Genomic DNA, 15,705 nt, shown 5'->3' on the forward strand with positions numbered 1-15,705 from the left:
TTGTAGCCCTTTGTGATGACCAGCTATCAGATATAGGAATACATTAATATTTAGTGAAATACATGAAATGTAGGCTGTGAGGACACATTTTAAAATAAAATGCAGTTTTATTTAGAAAACTTGACTGCTTCCCACAAGGTATTTCTTTCTTTTTAACAAAAACTGCAGCACGGTGGCCTCACACCTCCAGGGTTGGGGGTTCGAGTCCCACTGTGGTGGGAGAACACCGTGTGTTTGCTGAGTTTGCATGTTCTCCCTGTGCTGCGGGGGTTTTGTCCCCCAGTCCAAAGACATACATGGTAGGCTGATTGGCATGTCCAAAGTATCCGTGGTGTGTGAATGTGTATGTGATCGTGCCCTGCGATGGAGTGGCACCCTGTCCAGGGTGTACCCCGCCTTGTGCTCGATGCTCCCTGGGATAGGCTCCAGGTTTCCCGGTGACCCTGAAGGAAGGATAAGCAGTATAGCAGATGAATGGATGGATGGATGGAAAAACTGTAGCTTTTATTTAAAAACTGAGAAAGTTAAATGATTTTTCCTCTTGGTTACTGAGGTTAAGGTTAGGTTTAGATTCAGGCGTAGGCATAGCATTAATTACCTGCATTAACAGCCTCACGATGTCAAAGGAAGTTCCTCACAAGGGTAATAACACTAACGCGTGTGTGTGTGTGTCTGTCTGTCTGTCTGTGTGTGTGTTGGACGCTGGCTCCCTCTGCTGACTTCAAACTGAAGTGCACTCGTGCACTCCTTAAAATCAGCAGGCAGGTGGAAGTACAACTGAATCTCATCTCTTATTGCGCATTCTTACTGAATATACCCTGCATACATCCTAATACTGTATTATTGTTAAGCAATGGCCCATGTTGTAGTTGTTAGTTAGTGTTGTTGTTGTCTTTAGTGGTTAATCAGCATCACATTAAAAAGATGGTGTTATTTGTGTAATGCCTTTTCAATAACTGACTTAGTAAACTGTAGGATTTATTCAGGTTGGTTAAACTTAGAAACTATAGTTCATCTGCTGCCTTAAAAACGTGAGGAAACTAAGCTTGAAGATAACTTTTTGAACTGAAAAAGGTTAAGTTTTACTGGTCAAGAAAATGGATTACTTTAAGTTCAATTTTTTTGTTGTTGAAAATTTATACATTTGAGCTCAGTATCCAAAACTTGCCATGGCAATTGGAGTTAAAGAGAAGAGATAAGTTCACATAACTATAAGTTATGTGAGATAAGTTCACTTATTTATTTATTTATTTATTTATTTATCTATCTATCTATCTATCTATCTATCTATCTATCTATATCTAACTAGGCTATTTATTTAATTTTTGGTGTAGGCTATAGCTTGCTGTCATCAGCGTCATCAAAATTAAATAGAATAGAAGTAATAGAAGTAATCATAAATATGAAGTACATAAAATGGTTAGTGTAATAGCATTGAACATGTTCTTTGTTTTTGTTTGTTTGTTTGTTTGTTTGTTTGTTTTTGTGGCTTAATATTTTGACAAGTTAATTTACAAGATATAATTGAGAATCAAAGCATTCGGATTCGGGCAAATCCATGGTTTAACAATCAACTTCACATTACCCCCCAACCCCCCCGCCCCTTTCAGGTCATAATCCAGAAGCGTCTCTTTATAATAACATTCCTTAATCTTAAATTAAAGGGAACGTGAGCTGTGAAAACCCTGAAGATTATTGAAGATTACAACAAAAGAGCTTTGAGTTTGTCAGGATTAGGAGAGAAAACACAGTGTCGTCATGACCCGTTAGTTTCATTACATCGATCTGCACAGTTTCTATTCATTCAATCCCCTTAATTCGGTCTCTTCTTTCCAGTGAATAGTTTTGCTCAGTCGTACATTTGATAATTTAGCTGGTCTATTTTTTAAATCATCTGCAGTCGATTATAGAGTTTAGAGTGCTACACGCTCACCTTTACATTCAGCACACCAATCCCATCTCTGAGAATGTTGAGACTTGAAGAAGAAGAATAAGAATAAGCTTTATTGTCAAGTTTGCTCACACACAAGGAATTTGACTTGGTGTGAAGTGAAGCTTCCAGTACATACACCAATATGACAGCAAGACACATAATTATAAGGATTGAGAAGAATAAATATGTATAGAAGACACAATAAAGCTTAGAGAATACACATGGCACAGATGCTATGTATACAGTTAGGCAGTAATGCATTTGGAGAATTTATAAACTCGTACAAGGAAAAGAACTAGAAAACACCCCAATAACCATTTTCAGTCTACATAAAGGGGCTGATCTGGATTAAGGATGATTTAATCTAAGTCTCTTCTGTAAAACTGCGCTAATTTCCTCAACATAGAAGAAATAACATTTGACGTTTGACAATCCCCGACCATCCTCGGGTCCCAGGTTACTGTCCCACACTGGGGAAATTGAGTTTTTGAGGAGATCAGCGATCTCCAGTCCGAATTCATATGGATTCGCCCCAACTGCTAAGGCACTGAGCTCTTCCCCGCTATTTGGCCCCGGGGAGCCACTGTGCCCTTTTGATCATTTCAGTCTTTCCTAGGCACAATAGTGCTGATTGGCTGAAAGGCTAAGAAGGGGGGAAAAGGCTTTAATTAAGCAGATAATCTCGGTTTGGGATGAGAGCAGATCCATTTCAGAGGCTGCCTGTAGCTTATATAGACTCTGCTGTGCCTGATTCCGTTTTCTAGGCTAACATCTGGCTTTAACATCGCTCTCTCAGGATGTTCATCCATTTGGACGTTTATTATTACATTTTCATCTTGATGGTTCACATGAAATCCTGCTGCAGTTGGTAAGCTACGTTTACACTTTAAAACTATCATTAAAAACTATTTGTACTACTGTTTGTCTTGTGAAAATGTTCACATACTACAACTGCCGTCATTTCCATGGGAATTAGGCCAAATTGTAGAGCACAATGATTTTATTCATTTAATAACAAATTTAAGCCTGACCCCCCCCCCCCCCCCCCCCCACACACACACACAATTTTTTTTAAAGATTATATATTGCATTCATCAATCATTTAACTTATTTTAAGTCATTGTTTATCGCTTTTTGTGTGTTTGTGTGTGCGAATGTGTTTGTAGTTACTCATCCTCTTGGCAACTGTTTTTGTAATCAAATCGTTTGATGTTAGCATTATTTTGTTTAGGCTAATTAATTGTCAGAATGACCTCTTCGTGATATTTGACATTTTGAGATTTTGGAACGGAAATGTGAAGTCCCGTCTAAAGTTCTGGTTTCATGATGACCATGATGAGTAGAATAATATTAGACCAAGTAATCCTCCCTGAAGGGGTCTGAAATAGACAGGTAGTGTGTAAATATAGTAATAGTACAAAATAAAAAAAAATAAAAATGAGATATCAAAAGTTATATTACACATTTTGAATGTGCTATAAATATTTTCTAATTACTTGCCCATTCATTGACTTTATTTAACTGTATTTAACCTCTTTGTGTATCCTCTAAATTCCCATTCTTCTTTTATAATATGGATGTATTACTTTTAACATATCCAACATAACCACGTGTCATCGTTATATAGCTTTTTTCTTCAGATCACAGATTTCCATCCCAAGTTTATTTTTAAAATAATAAAATATATGTACATACTGCAATTAACTGTTTGTATCTAATTTCAGGAATCTATGTAGTAACTGTAATCAGTAACACTGTTTCATATATACTATTTATATGTATGAAAAAGTATTACTATTTATTTGTTTGTTTGTTGTATATGTTTGTTTGTTTGTTGTATATGTGATGCAACCTTTTATCCTAAGTATTGTAGAAGTCTTGTGTAGAAAATTGTTCGTCATGGGCGAGAGCTAACATTTTGCGCTGTCTTCCAGGTCAGTGAATAATTTCCTGATGACTGGCCCAAAAGTAAGCCAACTTCTTTTGATCTACTAAGATCTTAATCTAAAATCAGAGAGTCAAAGTATCCTAGCACTGATTTAAGTTGATCATTGTTTTAAGATAAATCATTACAATGCAAATAGTGCATCCCAATGACATGTTTATTTTTATTTTTAAATCTCACAGCACATTCACTATTAGGAATTATTTCTTAGAAGATTTCTAATCTGATGCTAGGGTAGACTATAACTCACATAATTGATCTTCATAGTTTTTTATTTTATTTTTTTTATCCCCCTTGAACCCATTCACATTGTGAGTGATTCAGCTGTACTGATGTGTATGGATCAGTTATAGTCAAAGTCTTAACAAGAGACCAAACCACGTCTGATCTTAATTGATGAATACGTATATACAGATCATGTGAGCCTGCCTGCAGAAGCTTAAACCAAAGTGTGTGTGTGTGTGTGTGTGTGTGTGTGTGTGTGTGTGTGTGTGTGTGTGTGTGAGAGTGTGTGGGTGGGTGCGTGAAAAGGATCAAGTTGTTTAAGTATTTCTGCTTTTGCAGGCTTACCTGATCTATTCCAGTAGTGTAGCTGCAGGCGCTCAGAGTGGGATTGAGGAATGCAAGTATCAGTTTGTGTGGGAGCGCTGGAACTGTCCAGAACGAGCCCTTCAGCTTTCCACCCACAGCGGACTCAGAAGTGGTAAGTGTGTGATTTGAAAGATTACTCAAAATATACTCTTTGTGTGTCCCAGTGCAATAAAAAAAAAAAAAAAAAAATTGTCATTTGTCAGTCTAATGAGTTAGTACTCAGTTTTATTTATGTATTACAATAAGATCATCCAGTCATAGTAATCTGATTCGAAACCATTTGAACACTGTTTACTGTAGCCACATATACTGTTTTCTCAAATCAGTTAAACCTTGCATATACGTGAGTAAATATAAGGCCACCTAGATGTTATTGTGAGGCAGCGTGAGTGAGTGAAATGGATGTCCTCTTAATCTGAAGGGTGTGGGTCAAAGGTTCGCCTTAGTCTCCTTTCACTGGGAATTCTTCAAGTGCTAAAAGGAAACCTGACCCAGTCTAGTGCCGACCCCTGCCTAATTGAGAGACTGCTGAGCTTATGCCAACTGTGCGCTTCACTGTTTGATTCAACAAACAAACCTGTGAGCAGTCATAAACAGTATTTAATATCTTATCAAGTAGTCTACAAGGAAATGCAGATAAAATTAAGAGATTTTAAATCACTTTGGTCAGGACATCCAGTACGTCTTGCTGGGCACAAAAATACTGTGAACAAAAATCAGAAATAGTTTCAAGCTAATTTCTGTTTGCAGCAACCCGGGAGACAGCATTTGTTCATGCCATCAGTTCTGCTGGGGTTATGTACACTCTTACAAGGAACTGCAGCCTGGGCGACTTTGATAATTGTGGCTGTGATGACACCAGGAATGGTCAACGAGGTAAGTATACATACTGTAAAAAGAACACTACGATATACACAATCACAGACAATAGTAAAAACAACACTGTAGTTGTTTAAGAGGTCAGGAGCCCATCCCAGGAACATTGGGCAAATATTATTAATTTATGTATTTACTTAGTAATAACAAGAGGGATAGGTGCTGCTGGTTTATGTGGTATGTAAGTGATATCGTGGCTATGTTTCAGGTGGTCAAGGCTGGCTGTGGGGAGGCTGCAGTGATAATGTGGGCTTTGCAGAGGCCATCTCCAAACAGTTTGTGGATGCATTAGAAACTGGGCAAGATGCACGTGCTGCCATGAACCTGCACAACAATGAAGCTGGACGCAAGGTATCCTGAAAGTCAAAGAAGGCTTCTCCAGTTTCTCCCACAGACTTTAGCCTATGAGAGGGTGCTAGAGATAGTTTGTTAGAGTGGGGGATTTACTCCTGCACTACAAGATGGGGATTGAAACATAGGCAGCTCTCCTGGCCACCAGCAGAATGTAAAGTGCCTTTTGAATCATTTTTAGTACTTCCAGTGTTCGCTTACCACCCAAGAGTTTCATTCATGGCCTTATAAGCAAGGTGCCACTCATTCCCCCAACAGTGTTTGCGCTGTACCAGATGGGCCTATTTACAGCCTGTGAATGTCCTTTATGACAAGACCTCAACTCAAGATTCTTGGGATCAGTGGTGCGAGCTTAATTAGAAGACCTAGGGGGCCACACGTTGCAAAGGTTCTGTATTCTGTTGCTTCTCAAATAAGCATTTAGTTTTATTCTAGCAATAAGGATCTTACATTTATGTTGGTCTTTGTTGCACTTGAGAGAGCCACAGGCATCACATCCATGCAGCTGAAGTGCTTTGTTTTTCCTGCCAGTACCCCTCTGCAGGTTTTGTCAGCTCACTATAGCACCTGGAGCATCATTGTAACTAAAAAAAAATGCAAAAGAATTCTTTTTCATTTCATCCTGAATGGATTAACCATTGGGTCTGCCCATGGCAGAAAACATGTTGACAATGGCCTTGCTAAATAAATACTCCCCTTTCCTGTGCTGAACAATTCGGCTCACTGTGAAACCTTGATTCTGCCTCCTATCAAGAGCAAATACCTCCCTGAGAAAAGAGACGCTTCCTTTCAAATGACAGATGTTTGTTTCATCTGAAGTCAAGATATATTGTGCAGGCACAAAAGGTAAAAAAAAAAGAGAAACACCCAAGCTTGAACCTTGAACCTGCTTTTCTTTATTCAAATGAATTCCTTTTTTTGTCAAGTGCATGTTTTGGACATATAGTCTGTCCAAGAATGGGTTCATTGTATGTTATCTTGAGAAATGATGAATTCAAATTCAAGAGTCTTTAAAACATGGAAAATGAGTACAAATACTAGAATTAGTGAATTGAATGATAGTCAAAAATTGTTCTTATGGAATTAATTACTGGTTAAGAATGATTCATTCTTTTCTGAAGCACATTAATCATTTATTTCATTTGTGAACTTTTCTTACACCAGGCTGTGAAAGGGACCATGCAAAGGACGTGTAAATGCCATGGTGTATCCGGCAGCTGCACCACTCAGACCTGCTGGCTTCAGTTGCCTGAGTTTCGAGAAGTGGGCAACTACCTGAAAGAGAAGTACCACCGTGCCATTAAGGTGGACCTCCTGCGTGGTGCGGGTAACAGTGCGGCCAGTCGCGGAGCCGTCGCTGAGACCTTCAGCTCCATCTCTCGTAAGGAGCTGGTGCACCTGGAGGATTCTCCTGATTACTGTGTTGAGAACCGTACACTAGGCCTTCCAGGCACCGAAGGCCGTGAGTGCTTAAAAAAGGGCAAGAGTCTGAGTAAGTGGGAGAAGCGTAGCTGCAAGCGGCTATGCAGTGACTGTGGTCTGGCTGTGGAGGAACGCAGGGCAGAGACTGTATCCAGCTGCAACTGCAAGTTCCACTGGTGTTGTGCGGTAAAATGTGAGCAGTGCCGCAAGACTGTCACCAAGTACTACTGTGTGAGAGCCAAGCAGGTTAAGAATGATAGTGCAAGTCGAAGAAAAAGTCTTCGCTTAAGGAAGAAGCACTAATGTGGTCTTTAAGGCTTGAAAATGACACAGTGTAATCTTTAATATATTCAACCTGAATTTTGACTGTGCATTAGCAATTAAAAAAACTGACAGTGAAAAAGAACACATACAATACACAAGCAAATATTAAATATATCTGAAAGCTAGAAAAGAAGAGGAAAATATTACACATTAGTCATTGTTTCAATACTGAAACACACACACACTATATATATATATATATATATATATATATATATATATATATATATATATATATATATATATATATATCACTGAAAACTGTATTCAACTATAAATTAGGGCTCAGTAGACTTTGAATAAGGCATTCTTTGGAATAGTATCTCCAGCAACAGAAATCTGTGTCTCTGTATTCTTTCGAATATAATACATCTGAATCTGAAAAAAACAAACAAACAACTAAATATCATTGTGTTCCGAATTGGGGATAATAATCATACTCTCTGTAAATGAACTGTAAATAAGATGAAGCACTTTTTATATTGTTAATTTATTTCATATATGTAGTGGTGTTTTGTTGGATAGATTTTTTTTTTTTATTTTGCATTTCATCCCACATACATTTATGATTAAAGATATGTAATGTGTATAAAAAGGAACTGCATGCTCATGGATTATGTCACTTTAAGTGGTTAAAAGTGTTTAAGGGTGATCTGAATATTTTATGGTAAATGTTAAATCTGCATGAAAGTATGAAATTAAATACTACATACAGATCTGGAGTATATAAATATATACAGTCCTGCATGTTTTAAACAGTACCTATATACTAACTGTAGATTGTTTGTCAGGATTCCAAATGTTTAAGCATGCCATATAGATTTGCTAATTCTTTTTTGTATTTAGTGTTAGATAACCCTGGGGCAGGGAAACAATAAGAAAAGAGTTTTAATTATAGTCTTCCTTCCTTCACGCCTCTCTCAATTTCTTCTTTTCAAATGCCCTTTTTCTATCTAAGTAATCCTCAAAGAACTCCCAACGCCTTGGCACTTGGATGTTTCTTTACTGTTTAATACTGGTTTAATTAACTTTGTCGAGACAGAGGGAAAACATGGACCAAGTCGCCCCTCAAATTATCTTGCCTCTAATTTTGTATGCTAATCTCCTTTTCACGCAATCATCTTGGGGGAAAAAATGTTGGGAAACTTCATGTGGCCTGTATTGGGCTTCCTGTGGATGTTTTATTCCAAGCCCACCTATTTGGCTCCTTTCACTCCTCTAGGGCCTTCCTTTGCTCGATTTAACAATGAATGGCGAGCTAATCAGCTCCCTTGGTAATGCACCACTGCTGAAGAAGCTAATCCCCCTCTCCTCCTCCTTCAATGGCCTGTCGCCTTCAAAGGGACTTTGGGAAAAGGCTTTGCATGGATTCACACTATTTGATGAATAGAAGTTAGTTCAAGTATTGTACCTAGACAAGGAGGGTTCATAAACAAATACTTGCCAGCTTCCATCCCACCTGCAGAAGTGCCAGCCCTACTGTAGCACCCAGTGACAAAACTAAGGCCTTGTAAAAGTGATATCCTATTAAAAAGGCAGATTAAACCTCCACTGAGTGATGCATTAATGCTTGCAAGCACAGTCTTTACTTAGAGACGTGTCAGTGAATCACCTCGCTGATCTTACTTACCTCCTCTAGGCTCCAAGTTACATTCAGTCATCTGAATCTAATGGAAAAAAGAGCTCTATCAGTTCACTTTCATCAGCACACTGTAACTTGTCAGCAGTTTAATATATATATATATATATATATATATATATATATATATATATATATATACACATACATATATATATATATTTATATATTTATATATATATATATATATATATATATATGTGTGTGTGTGTGTGTGTGTGTGTGTATATATATATATATATATATATATATATATATATGTATACACATACATATATATATATATATATATACACATACATATATATATATATTTATATATATATATATATATATATATATATATATATATATATATATATATATATATATATATATATATATATATATATATATATATATAATAATAAGTTATCATAGTTGTTGCTTTTCATGGTCATTACAGACATCCAATCAATTTCCAGTTACAAACATTATATTTTAACATGGACAAAACACAGCATTTTTATCATGAAACCGTTGCACTTACGCATGCAGAATATGGAAAAAAAACTACAACTACATCAGATATGTGTCTTTACATCTGTCTATTAAATCTGATCAGTTCCAGTTTTAATAGTTAAAAATGTTAGAGCTCAGAAATTCTTCCATGTTACTGCTAAGCTTCTTTTCCACCTTGTGCATGTTTAGTTAAGAATAAGGCTGTGTCTTGCCACTTGTGATTTGCAGTGAGCCATGAATCTGACATGTTTTATAAGAGGAACTGAAGATTAGGAGCTCTACACACATAGATCTAAATCTGCTCACATGGTTCGGTTGATCAGTGAGCATTTCCAATGTCAGTGAACCAGAAATTATACTTCATGACTCGTTTTTCTGGGAAATGTGTTCTACTGAATATAAGAAAATAAAATAAAATAAATGAAACGCTAATGTATTTTAAAGAGACTTTTAAATATATGTATGCTGTACAGGAAAAATATGAAATGTTTGACTATAGAAATTACATATCAGTTAGCAAATCACTTGCTGTCAAGTCACATTTTTTCCCCATTTATACTGGAAAATATAAACACAATTAAGAGAGGGAATTTTCTTTCATTAAGGGAAGTGATGATACAACCTAAAAAAGAATGGGAAAATTACATTTAATAGTTCTGTAAAACCTTGACTAATGGGATTTGTGGCTTAGGAGCTTTGGACACACAGCACCAAGAGCGAGTTAGGGTCAGTAGGATGTGCTGAGACAAAACAATGACACAAGTGCTGAAGATTCTTGCTCGGAAATAATTAATATGACTTGCTTAAGGAAGTAAGCTAGTTCATTTCTTTCTTCCCTATTTGAAAGTATTTATAGTAGTACTGTGGCCTTTTTGACCATCTCAGCGGTGCTCACACTATGTGATTTACATTTGTTCAAGTGAGTTATACAAGAGACAGAATATAATCCAAACACAGTATGTACAATATAATACATAGCAGAACAGTTGTGATCTAAGGGTCTTACTAGGTTTAATATTTAGATTCTAGGATGAAAACATTTAGCATACTATTGAAGTGTGAGCTTTGAATGTTATCTGCAGAAACTACACATAACTTTAGACTTGAATAGAGGCTCATACATACAGTAGATATAAAGTCTACATACCCTTGTTAAAATGGTAGGTTTTTGTGATGTAATTTTTTTTTTTAACTCTCTTAAATCATGTAACCTTTTTCATCTTTATTGTGAAATTTCAACATATAAATATCAAGTGACAAACACTTGATATTTATATGGGGGGAAAAAAATCAAAACAAAAAACTTGCAATATCCAGCTTGCATAAGTATACACACTGACACATTCCCTATAATTGGGAAAGTGGCAGTGTTCAGATTCAACCAATCACATTCAAACTCATGTTAAATAGTAATTAGTATGCATACCATCGATTAAAAAGACTGATTATACCCAAATAAAGTACAGCTGTTCCTATAGGATTTTACTGACATCTTCTTGGTAACATCCAACTGGAAAAGCCATGAACCACAAAGAGCTTACAAAGCAGGTGTAGGATCTCAATGTTGAAAAATATCAGGAGAAGGTTACAAAAAAATTCCAAGGCATTGGATATACCATGGAACGCTGTAAAGATAATAATGAACAAGTGGAGAAAAAATGGCATGACAGTGACACTACTAAGAACAGGACATCCCATTACGATTAATGAGATCAGGAGAAAACTGGTCAGGGAGGCTGCCCAGAGGCCTACAATAACATTAAAAGAATTGCAGCAATTTCTAGCAAGTATTGGTACAATAACATTTAATGAATTGCAGCAATTTCTAGCAAGTACTGGTTGCTCTCTATATGTGACAACAATCTCCTGAATTCTTCATATCTCTGGGCTACGGGGTTAGGGTGGCAAAATGGAAGCCAAAAACCAATAATAATAATAATAATACATCCAATCTCCCAAAACCACATGGAACAATGTGTTATGGTCGGATGAGACCAAAGTTGAACTTTTTTGCCAAAATACCAAAAGATATGTTTGGCACAAAAAAACAACAACAACACAACACATCACCAAAAGAACACCATCCTCACAGGGAAGCATGGAGGTGGCAGCATCATACTTTGGGGCTCTTTTTCTTAATCTGGAACTGGAGCTTTAATCAGGGTGGAGGGAATAATGAATAGCGCCAAATACTAGTCAATTTTGGCACAAAACCTTAAGTCTTCTACTAAAACACTTAAGATGAAGATGAAGTTAACCTTTCAGCATGATAACGACCCAAAGGAAACCTCGAGATCAACAAAGGAATGGCTTCAGCAAAACAAGTTCAAAAATGATTGTGGGGTGACCTGAAGAGGTGCTGTGGACAGGAGATGTTCAGCCAATTTGACAGAGTTAGAATGCTTTTGCGAGGATGAATGGCAAAATTTTGCTAAGTCAAAATTTGCCAAACTTACTGACTTTTACCCAAAAGATTGAATGCTGTGATAAAATCTAAAGATGCTTCGACTAAGTATGTTTAAGAGTGTGCACACTTATGCAACCGGGTTATTGTTTAATTTTCCCTCCTTAAAATGATTCTTATTGTTTTTCACTTTAATTAATATGTTAAAATTTTACAATAAAGGTATAGGCTCTGACATGATATATCTTGATTTCGTTTCTTTCTTTCTTTTTTTTTTTAGCACAAAAATCTGCCATTTTAACTGGGGTGTGTAGAATTTTTTTATCCACTGTATTATATGAGGAGGTGAGAGTGGTGCTACACTTCCATCTGCTGGTGAACTGAATGAAGCTATTGATAATGTGGCTATATCGGACTCCTATTTAAATGCTCCTACTTAAAATCTCAATGACTTTCACCACTTAATATAACTGTTGTGAAGTTGTGTCTTATGTCTGCATATAATACAGGCATTCGTTTATATATATATATATATATATATATATATATATATATATATATATATATATATATAATTGGAAATAAACAGAAAATACTAAAACAAAAAAGGAAACATAAAACATCTGGACTATTCAGTATTCAATATGCTGTACAATTTCTAGGCCACTATTTAAATGTAAGCTAATTTGCAATGTTGACCATATTGACTCCTTTGTAGAAAAGGTCAGATTTTATGTGAGTCTTATTCCTTCCATTGAAACGTGTTCAGATGACACGCCGATGGATCAGATCTATCATGTATAGATCAGGTTTTACTTGTAGAACCTGTGTGTCAGCTCGAGTACACACTGTCATTAAAGCAAAAAGGAGACAAAAACTAAGAAATATTTAAATTCATGTCAAATAAAGATTCTACTTTTCACAGGTTGTTACGGATAATATAATTTGTAATGAAAACCTTTGTGTTAAATTGAAAAAGAATGCCAAGCAGAAGCATTTTCACTAGTGCTCTCTGACTTTTGGACCCCACTGTGTGCGTGTGCGTGCGTTCGTGCGTTCGTGTGTGTGTGTGTGTGTGTGTATGTATGTATCTGTATAAAATAGGTTATTATACAGACACATAGTAACAATAATAGTATAAAACCTTGAATGCAGGTCTGCAGTAGCAGAAAGCTTAGACTGTGGCCTGAACAATGTTTGTGGACATTGTTCTGAATGGTGAATCAAATGAATCAAAACTCAGATAGCTCGAGTCACACTCATGGAGTATAAAAATAATCAGCAGTTTGCACTATTACTGTGTGTGTTTTGGACAAAAGTTTTGCCATGGACATTATAGCTCAAATGACCTATTGGATTATTTTGAACTCTATTTGAAAGGGAATTGAATGATCTGAGCTTTGATTCCTTTGATTCACCACTAAAAGCTGCATATATAAGTCAGGGCCAGTCCAGAACTATAATTCAGGCCAGGAATCTGGGTCCAGGCCACACACACACATATACTGTATATATATATATAGTTTCACAAAAACAGGCCATTTTGAACAAATGACCTTCATCAGCTGTATTAGTGCTTACTGTGCTGACTGAGCTCTGAACAGTTCCCTTTCAACACACCTGCATGTGCTTTATGATGAACTTACCAAAACAAATGACTAATTCTGTATTAAGTGCCAAATTGATTACTTCAAACATTATCCATCTAGCATCTACAATAACAATATAACCGATCATAAGAATATTTTATTCAACCACTTTCGAACTGGTAGACCTTTTGTACCTGAACAGGATGGTTCCTGCTCTCTTTCTAAAGCTTCTGCTGCTGCTACAAGAAGGAAGAAAGAAATAAATAAAATAAAATTCTTTTTGCTGTTTTACTTCAGTTGAGAACCATGGACCACTGACATGATTATTAAAGCTATGCCTCATTAAAGCTATGCCTAGATATTAATATATATATAGATATTAGAAATACAGCCAGATATACAAACATCTCCACACACACACACACACACATACACACACACACACACACACACACACTAATTTAATCAAGAAAGTTTGAATATGTGCCTTGCAAATGGCACACACATTTTTTGTAGGTTACCCACCATTTACAGTGGATTTGGAAAGTATTTCAGCCGAGGGGATTTATTTACTTTATATACTTTTTGGCCATTAATGTACACACAATAACCCATAATAACAAAATGAAACGTCTTAGAAATGTCTGTAACTCTATTAGAGAGCGGCTGTAGCTCAGGTGGTAGAGCGGTTTGTCCTCTAAGCGTAGGGTTGGCGGTTCGATTCCCGGCCCACGTGACTCCACATGCCGATGTGTCCTTGGGCAAGACACGGAACCCCAAGTTGCTCCAGATGGCAAGTTAGTGCCTTGCATGGCATCTCTGCTACCATTGGTATGTGTGTGGGTGAATGAGACAGTGTAAAGCGCTATATAAGTGCGCCATTTAAATCAAAACTGAAATCTCATTTAGATAAGTATTAAGACCCATTATTCAGTATTTTGTAGAAACACCTTTGGCAGCAATTACAGTATTCTGAACCGGACGTGGAAACAGTTTTGTACTTAATCGGGAATGCCAAATAAATATGACTTGTGTTTTTCACGAGTCTCTGTCTTCAAGTCCAAATCAAGTCTCGAGTCAGTTGTTCATGAGTCCAAGTCAAGTCGCAAGTCATTTTTTTGTGACTTAAGTGCGACTCGAGTTCAAGTCGCAGACTCGAGTTTCCATCTCTGGCAGGACCTTATACATACAGGTGTGTGACTTTGTAAATCAAGTCCAATCAGTTTTATTTGCCACAGGTGGACGCCAGGCAAGTTCTAGAGACATCTCAAGATAATCAAAGAAATCAGGATGTACCTGAGCTCAATGTACAATGCCTTTGCCAAGGGTATGAATACATATAAATGAGAGATTTCAGGTTTAGATTTTTAGAAACAGAAATGACTAGTTCATCTCTCGAGTCTCTGGGTTCGAGTCGTTTGTTCATCACATCACAGCCCTACTGCATTCAGCCTATGGAGTAGTCTCAGGAAGAACAAATGACTCAAACCCAAAGACTCGAGACATGAACTAATCATTTCTGTCTCCTGGGAACAGACGTGACAAAATAAAGAACTAACAGACTGCATCGCCTGAAGACCTAATGCTAAACTATTAATTAATCATTTCTGTTTCTCATCATTCGGCCATGGTTGCATTAGCCTATATTTTATTTGTATAGTTTATTAAGTACTAGATGTGTTGAGGAATTTAACATGTAACATTTTAATTATATTCTGCTGAAATGAACGAAATGACTCGAAAAAAGATTCGTTCATTTTGCCGAACGAGATTCAAAGACCCGAGTCAGTAAAATGATCCCAACTTCCAATCACTAGTTGCGGTTCAATTTGACCGATTCGTTTAAAACAATCGAAAGAAAATGAATCATTAGTGAATCACTTTTCACACCTTGAGAGGTGCGCATATTGTGTCCGTTTTAAAATGGTTATATACATTCTTATTTAGTTTATTAACGCTATCTGGGCCTCTTAATTATAATAATATATTGAATCCAGTTTACCCAATTATTTTAAATGTGTTAGGGATTCGGTTTTTTTTCAGGCTGCACTTAATAACGCATTCTTACGTTTTCAAAAAAAAAGACCTTACACACAATTGCTTGCACATACTTGCAATTGTCGAAGAGTT

The 15,705-nt window shown here is 36.5% G+C and overlaps 1 protein-coding gene across 1 annotated transcript; it reads left to right on the plus strand.

Annotated features, from left to right (window-relative positions):
- The first annotated feature begins 2,512 nt into the window (after positions 1 to 2,512).
- wnt8b (wingless-type MMTV integration site family, member 8b) lies at positions 2,513 to 7,421 on the plus strand. Its single transcript, XM_017463284.3, has 6 exons — positions 2,513 to 2,801; positions 3,868 to 3,901; positions 4,443 to 4,581; positions 5,220 to 5,345; positions 5,554 to 5,696; positions 6,861 to 7,421. The coding sequence occupies exons 1-6, from the start codon at positions 2,731 to 2,733 to the stop codon at positions 7,419 to 7,421; spliced, it is 1,074 nt and encodes a 357-aa protein (XP_017318773.2). The 5' UTR covers positions 2,513 to 2,730.
- Positions 7,422 to 15,705: the final 8,284 nt, after the last annotated feature.

This window comes from Ictalurus punctatus, chromosome 3 (genome assembly GCF_001660625.3).
Source record: "Ictalurus punctatus breed USDA103 chromosome 3, Coco_2.0, whole genome shotgun sequence".
NCBI lineage: Eukaryota > Metazoa > Chordata > Actinopteri > Siluriformes > Ictaluridae > Ictalurus > Ictalurus punctatus.

What these genes read in the sequence shown, in the direction of transcription:
- wnt8b (XM_017463284.3), top strand. Translation starts at nt 2,731, where the DNA reads ATGTTCATCCATTTGGACGTTTATTATTACATTTTCATCTTGATGGTT. An exon ending in ATGAAATCCTGCTGCAGTTG is followed by an intron (nt 2,802 to 3,867) that starts GTAAGCTACGTT and finishes GCTGTCTTCCAG; the next exon opens with GTCAGTGAATAATTTCCTGA. An exon ending in ACAATGAAGCTGGACGCAAG is followed by an intron (nt 5,697 to 6,860) that starts GTATCCTGAAAG and finishes TTCTTACACCAG; the next exon opens with GCTGTGAAAGGGACCATGCA.